The sequence below is a fragment of the Megalobrama amblycephala genome, linkage group LG14 (assembly GCF_018812025.1).
Source record: "Megalobrama amblycephala isolate DHTTF-2021 linkage group LG14, ASM1881202v1, whole genome shotgun sequence".
NCBI classification, from domain to species: Eukaryota; Metazoa; Chordata; class Actinopteri; order Cypriniformes; family Xenocyprididae; genus Megalobrama; species Megalobrama amblycephala.
The window spans coordinates 47,621,062-47,635,039 of record NC_063057.1 but is presented as its reverse complement, the minus strand read 5'-3'; the positions used below and the strand labels follow the sequence as shown (position 1 = coordinate 47,635,039).

The window sequence follows — 13,978 nt, the reverse complement described above, 5'->3', positions numbered from 1 at the left end:
GTAAAATACCGTTAAATTCACAGTTTTTGGAAGTGAAAAATAACAATTCATTGTAAAATTTACAGTGAAAAACTGTAAATTGACATTCCCACAATTCCCTGCATGACACTTCACATTTGATATATTTTCGTTGAAATAACTCTGTTTCTTCTTAGTTTTTCTCATTTTTTTCTAATCAGTTATGTACATTAGGGTTTTATGTTACATCTAATGTTGTTAAATTAATGTTTATTGCATTTTTAAAATTTCATGCATGTTACCATGATGGTGTTTAGTGTGTGTGTGAATGACACTGTGTGCACCTTCTATATGTTAGTGTTGTTCTCCTCAGCTTGTGGAAAAGCTGCTTGTGATGAATTTTGATTCATCATGTGACTCTTATCACCACTGTGTTTGGTGACTGTCAGTGTATTATAAAGGTACAAAACAGATATTAGTACTTCATTAGGTTGGTAAATTAACATTATATCAGTTAATGAAATACGTTATTTTACCGTAAATTTAACAGATTTGTTTTTTACGTTGCTACTGTATTTTTTACGGTAAAGTTCTGGCAACCACAGCTGCCGGTTTTTTACCGTAAATTTTACTGGGATTTTTTTTACAGTGTATGATAACTTGTTCATGATAACTGTTTAACATAACTTGTGTGCTATTTTCAATTCTTGTAAAACCATTTGCATTCATAATGCATGCAGATTCAAAATAAACAAAATCATGGCTTCTGTCAATGTTCAAAAACAAGAGCAGTGATTGAGTTTTATTGTTATATTCAAGGATTATTATCAAAATAATTTCATTATAAAGCTTTTTCTTTTTCTTTTTTTTCAGCTCTGGAACCTGAACGAAAAAATATTTTTGCTAAGAAAGAACCAAAATTAAAGCAATTTCATTTTTAATCCATGTAGCCTATGACAACCCGGCCTGAGAGATCTTCTCAGGGCAGTAGCCTGCAGCTTACAAACTAAAATCAGAGCAGTCACTCCAGGGCTGGGTGGGGTGGTCAACCAGAAGTGATGTGACACAGTGGCTGAGGTATTCAGGAATCATGATGCTTATTCAATGTAAATGGAAAAAGAGAAGTGGGAATATGTCCCTTTACAACATTGTTGAAGCTGCAGTTTCTGTTTCACTCAAATAGATCTGTAATATATTTGTGTCTATTGCTTAATTCAAATTAATTCATGCTTAATATAGGCTATTAACAGTTCATTAGCTGTCTTTTGTTGGCATTGAGGAAAAGATTGATAATGGCTATCTGAACTAAAAAGCTCCTCAGAGTAAAACTGTAAAGCTACGGACCGCCCACATGCTATGTCAGACTCAAGAGTGTCTGTGGTCTGTCATGTGCATGCAAACGGAGGCAGGAACAGTTTGCTGAGGAATCTGAATTCACCACAACACTTGAGGCTGCTGGTGGTGAAATAACATCCAGAATGGGTAAGCAAAAATGAAATTAGAATAAACATAGACGTTAGTTTGGTTGAAATACTGTGTAAGCATACTGTGGCTATGAAGTAAATAAAGATAACCAGTGAATAAGTAACTTTTTTTTTTTTCAAAGTGGATGTAATTAATCAAAATTTGATAAAATCTGGAGAATTTGTAACTTTGTTACTGATAGTATTTTTAGGTGTTTGTTTAGCTTTCTGCTTGATGTTTTCTAGATTTAGCATCATATGCAGCACGAGAATTCCAACTACGTAAGTTTGACTTTGTTTTTAAATGTTTTTCTTGATAACTTTTTTTCAAAATTCCTAAAATAATTGAACCATCATGATCATTATTCTTCACATCTGAATCTATATGGATTTTATTTTCAGAGAGTCAAAGGCGGCAAAGTCAAAATGTTGACCATCCTAACAGTAAGTCAGTTAAATTATACATTATAACATGTGTGAATATGGCTGCATATTTTGTTGTTATATTCAGTGACAGTCAGTTAGTTTGAGGTTTTACATACAGTCTATGTAGTGCAAAATCTGGTTGTGAATTATTTACATAGGAATCACAAACAAACTGTAACTTTTTTACTTCATCTTCAGTAATGTAAATCTTAAGCAAGAACTGTCAATGCTGGTTGAAGAGATGAAGCGAGGACTCTAGGGTTTTTTTTATCATTATAAAAATAAAACAAAAACTAATCCAAGCGGGGAAACAAGACTTGACTTGACACACACAACAGAAACATTAGAATAGGAGTACATGTGCAGCAAATAAGCCAATAATCAGGTAACAAGATGGGCGGGGTTACAAGATTGTCAGGAGAGCAAATGGCACAAGGAAACACATAACAAGACATCCCTGCTGAAAAATCCACCTGGTTGGCTGGTCTTAGCTGTTTTAAGCTGGAAATAGCTGATCTCCAAGCCTCCTTCTAGCTAACCAACCCCTCTAAAACCAGCTATGACCAGGCTGGGAGACCAGCTACAACAAGCCTGACCAGCTTAGGCTGGTTTTAGCTGGATATTTCAGCAGGGATAAAAGACAATACACAACACCATGCGGACAGAAGAGTGTATGGCCCAAACAAACTCAAAACTGAACACTCACATATCAAGACAAATGCTTATTCTGTGCACACAAAACAGAAGCTAAACACATGGAGCATGAATGCCCAAATCCCGACACAAAACTGAAACCAAACTAAACCGAAGTTCTGGGGTCCGAACACCATGCTCAGCACACAAAACAACTCATGTGGACAGAAGAGCACACGGCTCGAGCATGAAAGCACTTACGGCCCATGTCCGAGTTAACAGCTTGTTCAAAATAATAACTCCAATGAGGACATGGACTGCACACATGCAAGAGCCACAGACACCGGTTGTCAATTTTCAGGACAAATAAATCGCCCTCGTTTAATTATAATAGAAAGAAGAATAAACAGTTCATAAATAATGTTACATACAAAATTAGACAAAATCTTAACAAAAGAATTAACAGTAAACAGGTAGGAAAAAACAGCCAAAGAAACAAAGAACGCCTGCCTGGCTATTTTCACCAATAGTTCTTACCTAGCTTCCGATAAAGCAAAAAGAGTGAGTCTTCCGGGCCTCTGCTTCCTTCGCTATACTTACTACATTAATAAACAGTGACCTGTTTAAGCAACTCCACTACCTGTTACTGTTAAAATTAAACATTAACCATATAAAGAAAGCATATCAAACAAAAACAATGAAAAATCGAGAATGCAAACTAAACTATAACAAACGAAAGATTAAACGCCCATGAGAGCGGACGATAAACGTCCAAGAAGGGACTGCAGCAAGGGAAGCGCAGAGAGAGAGACACCGGCGAGACCAGCCCAGCAAGAGAGACTCCATTGACGCCATCCACGCTTATTTATGCCGGAAAATCGGTGACGTCATCATGCTTGATGCTTCCACCAATCCAGAGCTTCAACGCCACCTATGGGTCTTTAAAATAAAACTGCACAACCATGTAAAGCCAGACAAGACAAGACAATAGCAGTGTCAGAGCTCTGTCACCAACCCAATAATAAACAGACCGAAGTGACAGAACCCTGACAAGAATACTCACAAGTGTTTACATTTCAAGTTATTATATTTCTGCAGTTTTTATTATGAATGTTCAAGGTTTTTTTTTCTTTACAGTATTTTGTTTTGTGTTTTTCAGTGTGTGATTTGAGGATTGTTATTCTAGGGAAGAATGTGTCGGAAAACTGCAAAGTTAGAAACTTGATCCTGGGAATAGATATGCGTGAGAATGAAGAGCCAGCAGCTTTACTGAGGCACAATCTGAAGATCAGTGGAATGGTGGAGGACAGACACGTCACAGTTATTAACACTCTTCAACTGCTGAATCCAAACCTCTCAGATCATCAGCTCACAGAGACAGTGAGAGATTGTGTGAATCAGTCAAATCCAGGACCTCATGTCTTCATACTCGTACTGCAGTATAATGACTTCACTAAGGAGGACATGACAAGAGTCAAACACGTGCTGAAACAATTCAGTGAAGGGGCGATTAAACGCACTATAGTGATCACAACTGATAAAGAGACACACAGATCAATTATTAGTTCTATGATCAGCCATACTGAACAGCTGATTGGAGGCTGCACTATGGTGCAGGAGCAAACTGTTCATCAGTTGATTAAGGAGTGTGGAGGTGGACATCTGCAGCTGGATGAAAGAAAAACAGAATTGCACTCAGATATATTTAAATGGGTTGATAAGATACTCAAGGAAAACCATGAAGACTATCTTACATGTAACATATTTCATGAGTTTAAAGGATTGTCTGTGGATGAAGAGCCATTTGATTCAGAGGATGAAAACACAAGTTTGCACCACAATGTATATGGTAACGTCGAAGAGAAACAAAAAAGTGGAAGTGAAGTAGGAAGTCTCTTGTGTAAGTTTTCAGACTTGTTCTTTTAAGCTTGATTCATTAACTACAGTTTTAACAAAATACATCTGAGAAAGTCTCGTTAAGCAGGTTTTCCAATTTAATTTGACTTTCAGAGATAACTGATACTAGTTTAAACTGTACCTTCTTTAATATTTATTAAACTCAAACTCATAGAATTCAAAGGAACCATGTGATGAGGGACTAGGATACATTTATTAAGAGAGGAACGGGGAACTGTTGTTAACACTTTAGACAGAAAAAGGAACAGAAAACAAAACTAGAAGAAAGTGAAAAATGGCCCCAATGGTCACTTAAAGACCCTAACTGTTACACTTGTGAAGTAGGAATGGCAGTATACAGTGTAAACATAATATATGTGTAGGCCTACATTGTTTACATTTGACTTTTTTTCAGATGATACAAGAAAGCAGATTCCAAAATTTATTCATTCCAATAGTAAGTAATTAATTAAGCTACAGCAGGCTAAAATGTTGATTTAAAGAAAGAGAAAAGAAAGTTAAGAAAGTTAAGAAAGTTTGTAATTGTGATTCTATGAATATGTTTTTGTTTTTTTCAGTGTCAGAAAATTTCTCTGGAAAACAGAAGCTGAACCTGGTGCTGTGTGGAGGCAAAGGATCACTTAAGGTCTCTGTGTCAAAACTTTTACGAGGGAAGAAGATAAAGCCGTCATGTCGGCTAGCACGCAGTGAAGAGTGTGTGAAGAGAGAAGAGAAGATACATGGACGTCTGATCAGTCTGGTGGAGCTTCCAGCTCTCAATCGTCTCTCAGAGGAGGAAGTGATGCGTCAGACTCTCCACTGTGTTTCCCTCTGCGATCCTGGAGTTCATGTTTTCATCATCATTGTTCCTGTTGGGCCTCTGACTGATGAAGACAAAGCAGAAATGGAGAAGATGAAAATAATATATGATTCTTATGAGTATTTCATTATGCTCTTCACCTCAGATACTGCTGTTGGATCAGCAGTGATAGACTTTATCAAGTCCAGCACAGAATCTCAGAGGTTAATCAGTCGTTGTGGAGGTCAGTACAGAGTCATTGGGTTAAAGGAACCTGAAAACTCAAGACAGATCCCAGAACTACTGGATTATATAGAAAACATGACAACTAAACCATATTCACTTCAGACATATGTGAAAGTCCAAGAGAACAGAGTCAGACGAGAACTGGAAGAGAAACTGAGTGAAATGGAAAGAACAATCAAAGACTTGCAGCAAAAGATTCAGTCAGAAGGTGAGTGGATTTTTGTATTGTGCATTTGCACAATCATTTTCTTTATAAAATGAGAAAGAGCATAAAATAGTAAAATTGACAAATGTCTTAAAAAAAACATTGAATTGCACTAGCTAGCCTAATAAAAAAAACAAACAAATGCATTGCGTTAACAGTGTTTGCATTTTAAAGCATTGTAATTTTAAGCCTTGAATGTTGGGGGCTGAAATTCAACATGATTGTGTAATTAAGCTGTCAATATCATGTGACACCCCCTTGTAGTGTTTTTGGAACACTAGTTGAGACAAGTTGAAAAAAATCACAGGTCAAGTGATCAACTAAATTAAACACCAATCACCATAACGGTGACTTCAAACGTAACTTATTTTGAACAAAACATCAACATCTAAACCTCTTTTTATCCCTGTAGAGATCTTGCGAGACTAAAATGTGACAAGGTTTTTCGTCATGGGGAAAAGTAGTCTCGTGATGTTGCCATGACATAGTGGTTAGGATGATTAGGAAAGAATGTGCCACTGCTATGTTTACATTACGACTCCACTGTCATTTTGCTTTGTATTTAAATAAAAAAACATTTAATTCAGTTGGATAACAGTCACCGCCGCTCCATATTTACAGAGTACGCACAATAGCGAAAGTGAAAGTAAACGCGAGGATTTTGAAAGCGGCTCCTGATGAATGTAAATATCTCTCAATATGAAAGCTATTTTAGGCTGGGCAGTGTAGTTGTAACCATCTCCTAGCTCTGTATCAAAGAAAAATGTGGTCTTATTTGAACTTTGAATATTGAGAGAGTGTGATTATGGTTGCACTTATTGTAAAGTGTTACCATAAAAATTAATAACAGTTTTCTCTTAATCTTATTAAGTACAAACAATAAGGTTTCATTTGTTAACATTAGTTAATGCACTTTGAACTATCATGAACTAACAATGAATGACTAGTTTTATTAACTAACATAAACAAAGATTAATAAATACTGTAGCAAATATATTGTACCATTTCCCTCCCTAGCAATCACCTGCACTCACTCCACCACTCAGCAATCACTTGCACCTGCAATTCATCCACTCATCACCACAGCATTACTAATGCACACCACTCACCTCAGTATGTTGTCCGATCTCGTTTCAACAAAGGACCCTACTCCAAAGTCTTGGTTATACTTACTGTCTCCACTCCAGCATGTCTCCCTTGTCCTCCTGTGTTCTCGTCTGTGTGTGAGTTTACCGATCTACTTCAACCAGTCATCCAGCACCTCCACCTGCTTCCATTTAAAAACAGACCGGCAGACCGGCAATCAAAAAGCATAATATGAGGCAGATATGATCAAATATGCGGGTTCCAGTCAGAAGTCAGGCAGCTGCATTTTAAACCATCTGAAGTCTATTTATATTTGACTTATTCCAGTATAAAGGGAATTACAATATTCAAGCCATGATGACACAAATGCATGGACCACTATCTCAAACTTTTGAAAGGATAAGATTGGTTTTGTTAGCAATCTTAATTGGAAAAAAATGGATTTGACTATTTTTATTTGAGTTTATCTGTTTAAAGTTTATATCTGTTTTTCACAGATCCCCCAAGTCACAATTCAGAATTCCTGAAGGCCCAAACACAGTAATCTCTGTACCTCTTTAAGTATATAAAGAGTAATTCACAACTATGTTTCTCATTTGTACAGCATCTGTACTACAAGTCCACTTTTAAGTATATTAGTAAACTATTTTAATACTAGTAGTTCATTTTTTAGTTCATGAAAGTACTCTTTGAAGTATTCTCTCAGTAAAGAACTAGTTTAGTAGTCTTATACTGCAAGAATACTTGTACGTTTTGATGCACGTATAACAACTAGTCCAATGGTGAGAGTGAGCATCACAGGTGGGTGACGTCATGACCAGGACAGGATAAAAGTACATCTGGTAAGACTGGCTTCAGCTTCAATAGGCGAAGCAAATCGATGGGAGTGCAGGGATGCAGGGAGTATGGCAACGCGACGCAGCGTCTCGTTCCCTTTTCAGGGAACTATGGTTATAGTCATAACCTGAGACGTTCCCTTACGAGTGAACTCACGCTGCATCCGTCAGGACATTTTGGGAACAATATACCAAAACACTGTACTTCCAAAATGCCTGTTCCTGTGAAACTGTGCCACACTAAGATGAAGAACCTGGAGCTGCGTCCAAGTCAAGATCATAATATAAGGACCAGCCCGCCACATCACAGACCTCTTTGAGGGAAACCCCCGAGATTAATGCCTTGGAGGCTGCTATACTCCTGAGCCCAGCAGTTCTCCTCAGTTAGTAGCAGACCAGGGAGCTTCCCCCGACAAACCATTGAGTTCCTCATGGGCCGCCCCTCAGTCTGCTCGTTGCCAAGGGTGTTGTCCCCTGCAGAAAAACTCCGGCCCAGCCCGGTCTACTGTGTCCGCTGCGGGGAGATGATGCCTCCCGTCTCTGCTGCTGTTTAAGTGGTTAGTGAGAAATCACCCCAGAGATGAGTCGCCCTGGCCCCCAACCTCCCCCTGGCCCCCCTGGCCCCCAAACCTCTTAGTCTAGTCCAAAACCTCACCACTCTCATCCCCCTCTCTAGCAGTGTGCAGTTCGAGAAGGTAGCCAAAGCCTCTCCTGCACCCTCTGCCCGACTGTGGAACCAGGTAAGTGTTGCACAGCACACTCAGACCCCGCTAGGGGCCGCCTCGCTAAGTGAGCCTCCCGAGCCGCGTCCCTGCATTCCACCTCACTGCCCCACTGCGGGTACGCCTACGGTCCCTTTGCTTCCGCTTGTACGGTCTCTGCGAGCCTGGTTAGTGCTCCCCAGTCCGTCTCGCTGGCTCATTCGGACCATCAGGCTCGGCTATGCGATTCAGTTCGCCTGGGCGTCCCTCCCCCCATGTTCAGGGGCGTCCACCTCACTGCAGTGAAGGCTGTTGATGCCCATGTCTTGCGTGCAGAAATTGCACTCCTACTGGTGAAGGACGCGATAGAGCCGGTCCCTCCAGCCGATATGAGGTCAGGGTTCTACAGTCCCTACTCCAAGAAAAGTGGTGGGATACGACCGATCTTGGACTTGCGAGTTTTGAATGGGAGCCTCCACAAGCTACCGTTCAAAATCAGAAATGCATTTTTCGAGTGCATCTGTCCCAGAGATTGGTTTGCAGCGATCGACCTGAATGACGCGTACTTTGATGTCTCGATTCTTCCTCGACACAGGCTGGTCCTCCGCTTTGCGTTCCAGGGTCAAGCATATCAGTACAAGGTCCTACCCTTCGGGCTGGCCCTGTCTCCCTGCGTCTTCACAAAAGTCCTGGAGGGAGCACTTGTTCCCATCAGAGAACAGGGTGTTAGCATCCTTAACTATATCGAAGACTGGCTTATTCTAGCTCAGTCTCAGTTGTGCGAACACAGGGACCTGGTGCTCAGTCATATCAGCCAGTTGGGCCTTCAGGTCAACTGGGAAAAGAGCAAATTCTCCCCTATGCAAAGGATCTCTTTTCTCGCTATGGAGTTGGATTTGGTCGAACAGACAGCATGCCTCACAGAGGAACATGCTCAGTTGGTGTTGAACTGCCTGAATACGTTCAAAGGCAGGACAGCAGTCCCACTGAAATTCTTTCAGAGGCTCCTGGGGCATATGGCGGCTGAGCGGCAGTAACACCGCTCGATTCGCTTCATATGAGATCGTTTAAACACTGGCTTCACGGCCAAGTCCCAAGATTGGCGTGGCAACGCGGTACATTCCGAGTGGCAATCACTCCGGAATGCCGCCGAACCTTCAGCCCGTGGCGGACCCCTTGTTTCTTCGGGCAGGAGTGCCCCTAGAACAGGTGTCCCGGCTGTGGTGTTCACAGATGCCTCTGCCACCGGCTGGGGTGCCACGTACAATGGGCATGCAGTATCAGGGATTTGGACGGGCCCCCAACTGCATTGGCACATCAGCTGCCTCGAGTTGCTAGCAGTATGCCTTGCCCTGAGCCGCCTGAAAAGGGCCGCTTTGCGACTGTCCCAGCGAAGGGTACGCTTTCCCAGTGTTATCCAATAGTCTGACTGAGTGGGTTTTGGGGAACAGCAGTGATCAACACTCTCTGTGCACTAGAAAGGGAATGAGGGTTACCTTTGTAACCGAGACATTCCCTTGAAAGGGAAACACTTATGTCATTGTCCAGCTCAGTTCAGTTTGGTAGATCAAAAACATTGTTGAATATCAACTGTACTTTAACTCTTACCATTAAAACAAAAAAAACATTTTATTCTGGTTTCATGCATCCTTTCTACATTCAAAAAAAGGCAACATTTTAAACAAAAAGCTTGCAATTGCATCTTTGCATCTGGCATGGATGCTCCGGAGGGATGAGGGCCTTGCTGTACCAGTCTCACTCCACTTGAGGGCTCACTCAACTTGGAGTGTATCCTTCTCCTGGGCATTGGCTCACATGCATCTCTTGCGAATATCTGCAGTGCTGCGGGCTGGGTGACACCTAATACCTAATTCTATTTAGCTAGTTTCTTCCCATGTGTTGGGTACTAACAATTCCCTTTTCGGGGAGGCTAAAAGCACCCAAATTACTCACCAGGTGAACCCTGGATGCAATTTCCTCCAAGCATCCTTCAGCAGTCAGATGTGGCGGAGGCATCTGACACCAGGCCGAGTAAGATGAATGCCCAGTAGGTCATCTGCTGGGCTAGATACCCCATAATTCCATTTTTATATTCCTCAATTTTATATTTTCCCTGTCAGCAAACACATGTTTTTTTTTTTTCCTGGGCAGAATCCAATCTGCCCCATCTCTGCATCAATAACAGTTCCATCCCTGTCTAAGCAGGGCCTACTGCAGAGATCTTCCATACGTAGCACTGCCCCACTGGTCAGTCAATATGTGTATCCACATGTTACCTCCCTATGGGCAAGATGTGGTCTCCGTAGCATCCCTTTCCATTTGGACTCTGCACTTCCCCAGTGTGATCCAACCAGTCACGGCTGAATTGGGTGAATCAAATATGAACAGAAACTATCAACCTTCCCCTTGGGAAGTTATGTCCTTCCATCCCACCAGTTACAGAGGTCTGTTCAACACAGTGTGCTGGGAAAGGTCAGCAGTTGTGGCACTTTCCATAACCCCACAACCTCAGTCTTTTGATGTAAAGTTGAACATGACTAACTGATAAGGAAAGTCTCAGTTACTGTTGTAACCTTTATTCTCTGAAGGAGGGAATGGAGATGTTATGTAATGCCTGCCACAGTCCTGTACCACCGCTGAATGGCCAGGCAAGCTTATACCCGTGTGTCTGGGTAAGTGGATTGCCATGCAAATTTCACTGACTATTGGCTTGTTTTGTTACCACTTGCAGGTGATTGGGGCTCCCATGTGGGATCCCACAAAATCAGTCTTTCAACATAATGCCTTCATTCTGCCTTTCAGTGAACAAGGATTACAACAATAACCAAGATGTTTGTGAAATTGTGGAATCCTCTGTTGAGGCCTTGAGAGATTTAATGTCTTATTTTATCTTTAATTAATTTAATCTTAGGCTGTGGTTTGAATTAATTTGTGGTTTCTGTTCTTGTTGTTTCTCTTTCCTTTCCTGATTCTACTTGTTAATAGAATTAAATGTTAAAATGTTGCTAAAATGTTTCCTAACATCATGCTAACCTTTAAATGATGTTCCTTTAACATTAAGAAATCTATTATTGGAATGTTACAACGTGCTTAACGTTCAGCTTTTAGTAAAAAATAATTTTAAAGAATGTTTCATTAACATCATACTTACTTTTTGGGATTTTGGCTTTTGAACTGCCAGAAATTTTCAATGACATGAAGTAACCAGCTAACAAATGTTTGTTCTAAGAATGTTTTCCAAACGTTCAGTTTTGTTTTTGGAAACATTGGCCACATACACACTGTAAGTTTCAGGAGTGACAACTGCATTTAAATGCAGGAGTGAATCCCCTAACTTATTGTTATATGTGTGTACGGAACACGACTCACTCTCGAAAATGCAATGATTGACAGCTTGGAAACCATAGTGACATTCTGGCATCTCTCGTGTTTGGTATCCGTAATATTACAGTGACAAAACACTTGTTATTTTCAGCAGTTTAACTAAACACCCTAACACATTTGACGGAGGTGTCGTGTTTACAAAGGTTACAAGGTTACAACAGTAACATTAAACGTCATTAACAACTAGTTGTTAAGTTCGGTTCCGTGCACACTGCACAGAATTTCTGTAAATGCGGTTGTCACTCCTGTATTTTACTGAACTGTGTATGTACAGAACGCGATTAAGCACTAAATGATGAACTGACAACCGAATGTACCTGCAGTGTGTACGTGGCCATTAAAATGTCCAGTTTTCTTGATGTTAGTGGAACATTTTTTTATGGTTAGTATGTGACAATAACTTGTTCAATGGTTTGTGTAAAGAAACATCTGGAGAACCATGTTATATTTTATTGAAAAACACAAACCTAATTCTGCCTGATAGTAATAAATTAATTTTACCAATTTTTTTTTTTTTTGGTGCTGAAGGTGAAGCAGATGATCAGGAGTGTCTGAGGATTGTGTTGATCGGCAGGACAGGAAGTGGAAAGAGTGCAACAGGAAACACTATTCTGGGAAGAAATGAGTTTCACAGCCAATTAAGGCCAGATTCAGTGACAACAGTTTGTGAGAAGGGAGTTGGTGAAGTTGATGGTCGATCAGTAGCTGTTGTTGATACTCCAGGACTCTTTGATACAACACTGACAAATGACCAAGTGGTTGAAGAAATAGTGAAATGTGTTTCACTGTCGTCACCTGGACCTCATGTGTTTGTCATTGTGTTGAGTTTGGGAAGATTCACCAAGGAGGCAATGGACACTATGGATCTGATAAAGAAGATCTTTGGCCTGAAAGCTGCTCAGTTCAGCATCGTTCTGTTCACTAGAGGAGACGAGCTTGAGGATGAATCTATAGAAGATTATGTGAGCAAATATAACTGTGCAGAACTTAAGAAACTGATCAGAGATTGTGGAAACAGATTCCTGGTTTTCAATAACAAGGAAAAACGAGACAAAACTCAAGTAATTCAATTGTTAAACATGATAGAAAAGGTGAAAAATACTAATGAGGGTCGATACTTCACTAACAGCATGTTTGAGGAGGCAGAGATGAGCATTAAAAGAAGAATGGAGGAAATACTGAAAGAGAGAGAGAGAGAAATTCAGGCTCAAAATGAAAAATTAAAAGCAAAATATGAGATGGAAAAGGAAAATATGATGAAGAGACTCGAGGAAGAGAAACAAAGAGCAGATGAGGAGAAAATGAAGATGGAGAATCAATTCAGAAAAAAAGAGGAAAAACTCAGAAGGGAGTCTGAAGAGAAAGAGAAAACAGAACGGAAGAAACGAGAGATTGAAAACCAGAAACGATCAGAAGAGGAAAAACAGAAAAAAGCTGAATATCATCGAAAAATAGAAGAAATGAAGAGAGAGATTAAAAATCAGAGATCACAGTATGAAAAACAACAAAAAGAAAGAGAAGAAGAAGATAGAAAGAGAGAAGAGAAATACAGACAACATCAAGAAAAGATGAAAAATGAACAAGAACGTATTATAATTGAGTTACGAATGAAACAAGAAGAGGAAATAAAAAAGAGACAATCTGAGGAGCAAAGGAGGAATGAAGAAGAAGAGGAAGAGAGACAGAGATGGAGAAGAAAAATAAAAGAGGCTGAAAATGACAGAAAAGAGATTCAGGAGGAAATTAAACAACAGCAGAGAGAATGGGAGGATGAAAAGAAACGACAGATGAAAGAAAGAGAGGAAGATGAAAGAAAGAGAAAAGAGAGACATGAGGAACAACTGAGAGAAAAACAAGAAGAACTGGAGAAAATGAGAAAGAGATTTGAAAGAGAGAGAGAAGAAGAAAGACAGAAGATAGAGGACGAGAGACAGAAACAGAGAAGAGAGAGAGAAGAAAAAGAGAGAGAATACAAAGACAAGAAATCTGAAATGGAAAGACATTATGAGCAACTGGAGCGAGAGAGAAAAGAGGAGTGGGAGAGAAGAAAACGAGAAGATGATGAGAGACAAGAGGAAGAGAGAAAGAGGTGGAAGAAAATGATTGAAGATCTGAAACAAGAGAAGGATGAAGAAAAAAAGAGAAGTGAAAGAAAGGAGAAGGAGAGAAAAGAACAAGAAGAGAAAGAGAGAGGTGAAATGAAAAAGAAACACGAAGAGGAAATAAAAGTCATAAAGAAGAAATATGAATATGAGGCCAGAAAACAAGCAGAAGAACTGAATGATTTCAGAGAGAGAAAAGAGCAGCACATTCAGGAGCTCAAAGAAATAGTGGAAGATCGTCAG

General features: G+C 40.1%; 1 protein-coding gene across 1 annotated transcript; it reads left to right on the top strand.

The window, feature by feature from the left end:
• Positions 1-3,646: 3,646 nt before the first annotated feature.
• Positions 3,647-13,964, top strand: LOC125244528 (GTPase IMAP family member 8-like). The gene is made up of 4 exons (XM_048154597.1): positions 3,647-4,359; positions 4,955-5,629; positions 12,168-13,826; positions 13,924-13,964. Exons 1-4 carry the CDS (start codon positions 3,720-3,722, stop codon positions 13,962-13,964), a joined length of 3,015 nt encoding a protein of 1,004 aa, XP_048010554.1. The 5' UTR covers positions 3,647-3,719.
• The last annotated feature ends 14 nt before the right edge of the window (positions 13,965-13,978 follow it).

Excerpts from the sequence above, each read along its gene's own strand:
- LOC125244528 (XM_048154597.1), top strand. The coding sequence starts at position 3,720 with ATGCGTGAGAATGAAGAGCCAGCAGCTTTACTGAGGCACAATCTGAAG. Across the intron at positions 4,360-4,954 it reads AGAGAAACAAAAAAGTGGAA|TGTCAGAAAATTTCTCTGGA; the intron begins GTGAAGTAGGAA and ends TGTTTTTTTCAG. Across the intron at positions 5,630-12,167 it reads GCAAAAGATTCAGTCAGAAG|CAGATGATCAGGAGTGTCTG; the intron begins GTGAGTGGATTT and ends CTGAAGGTGAAG.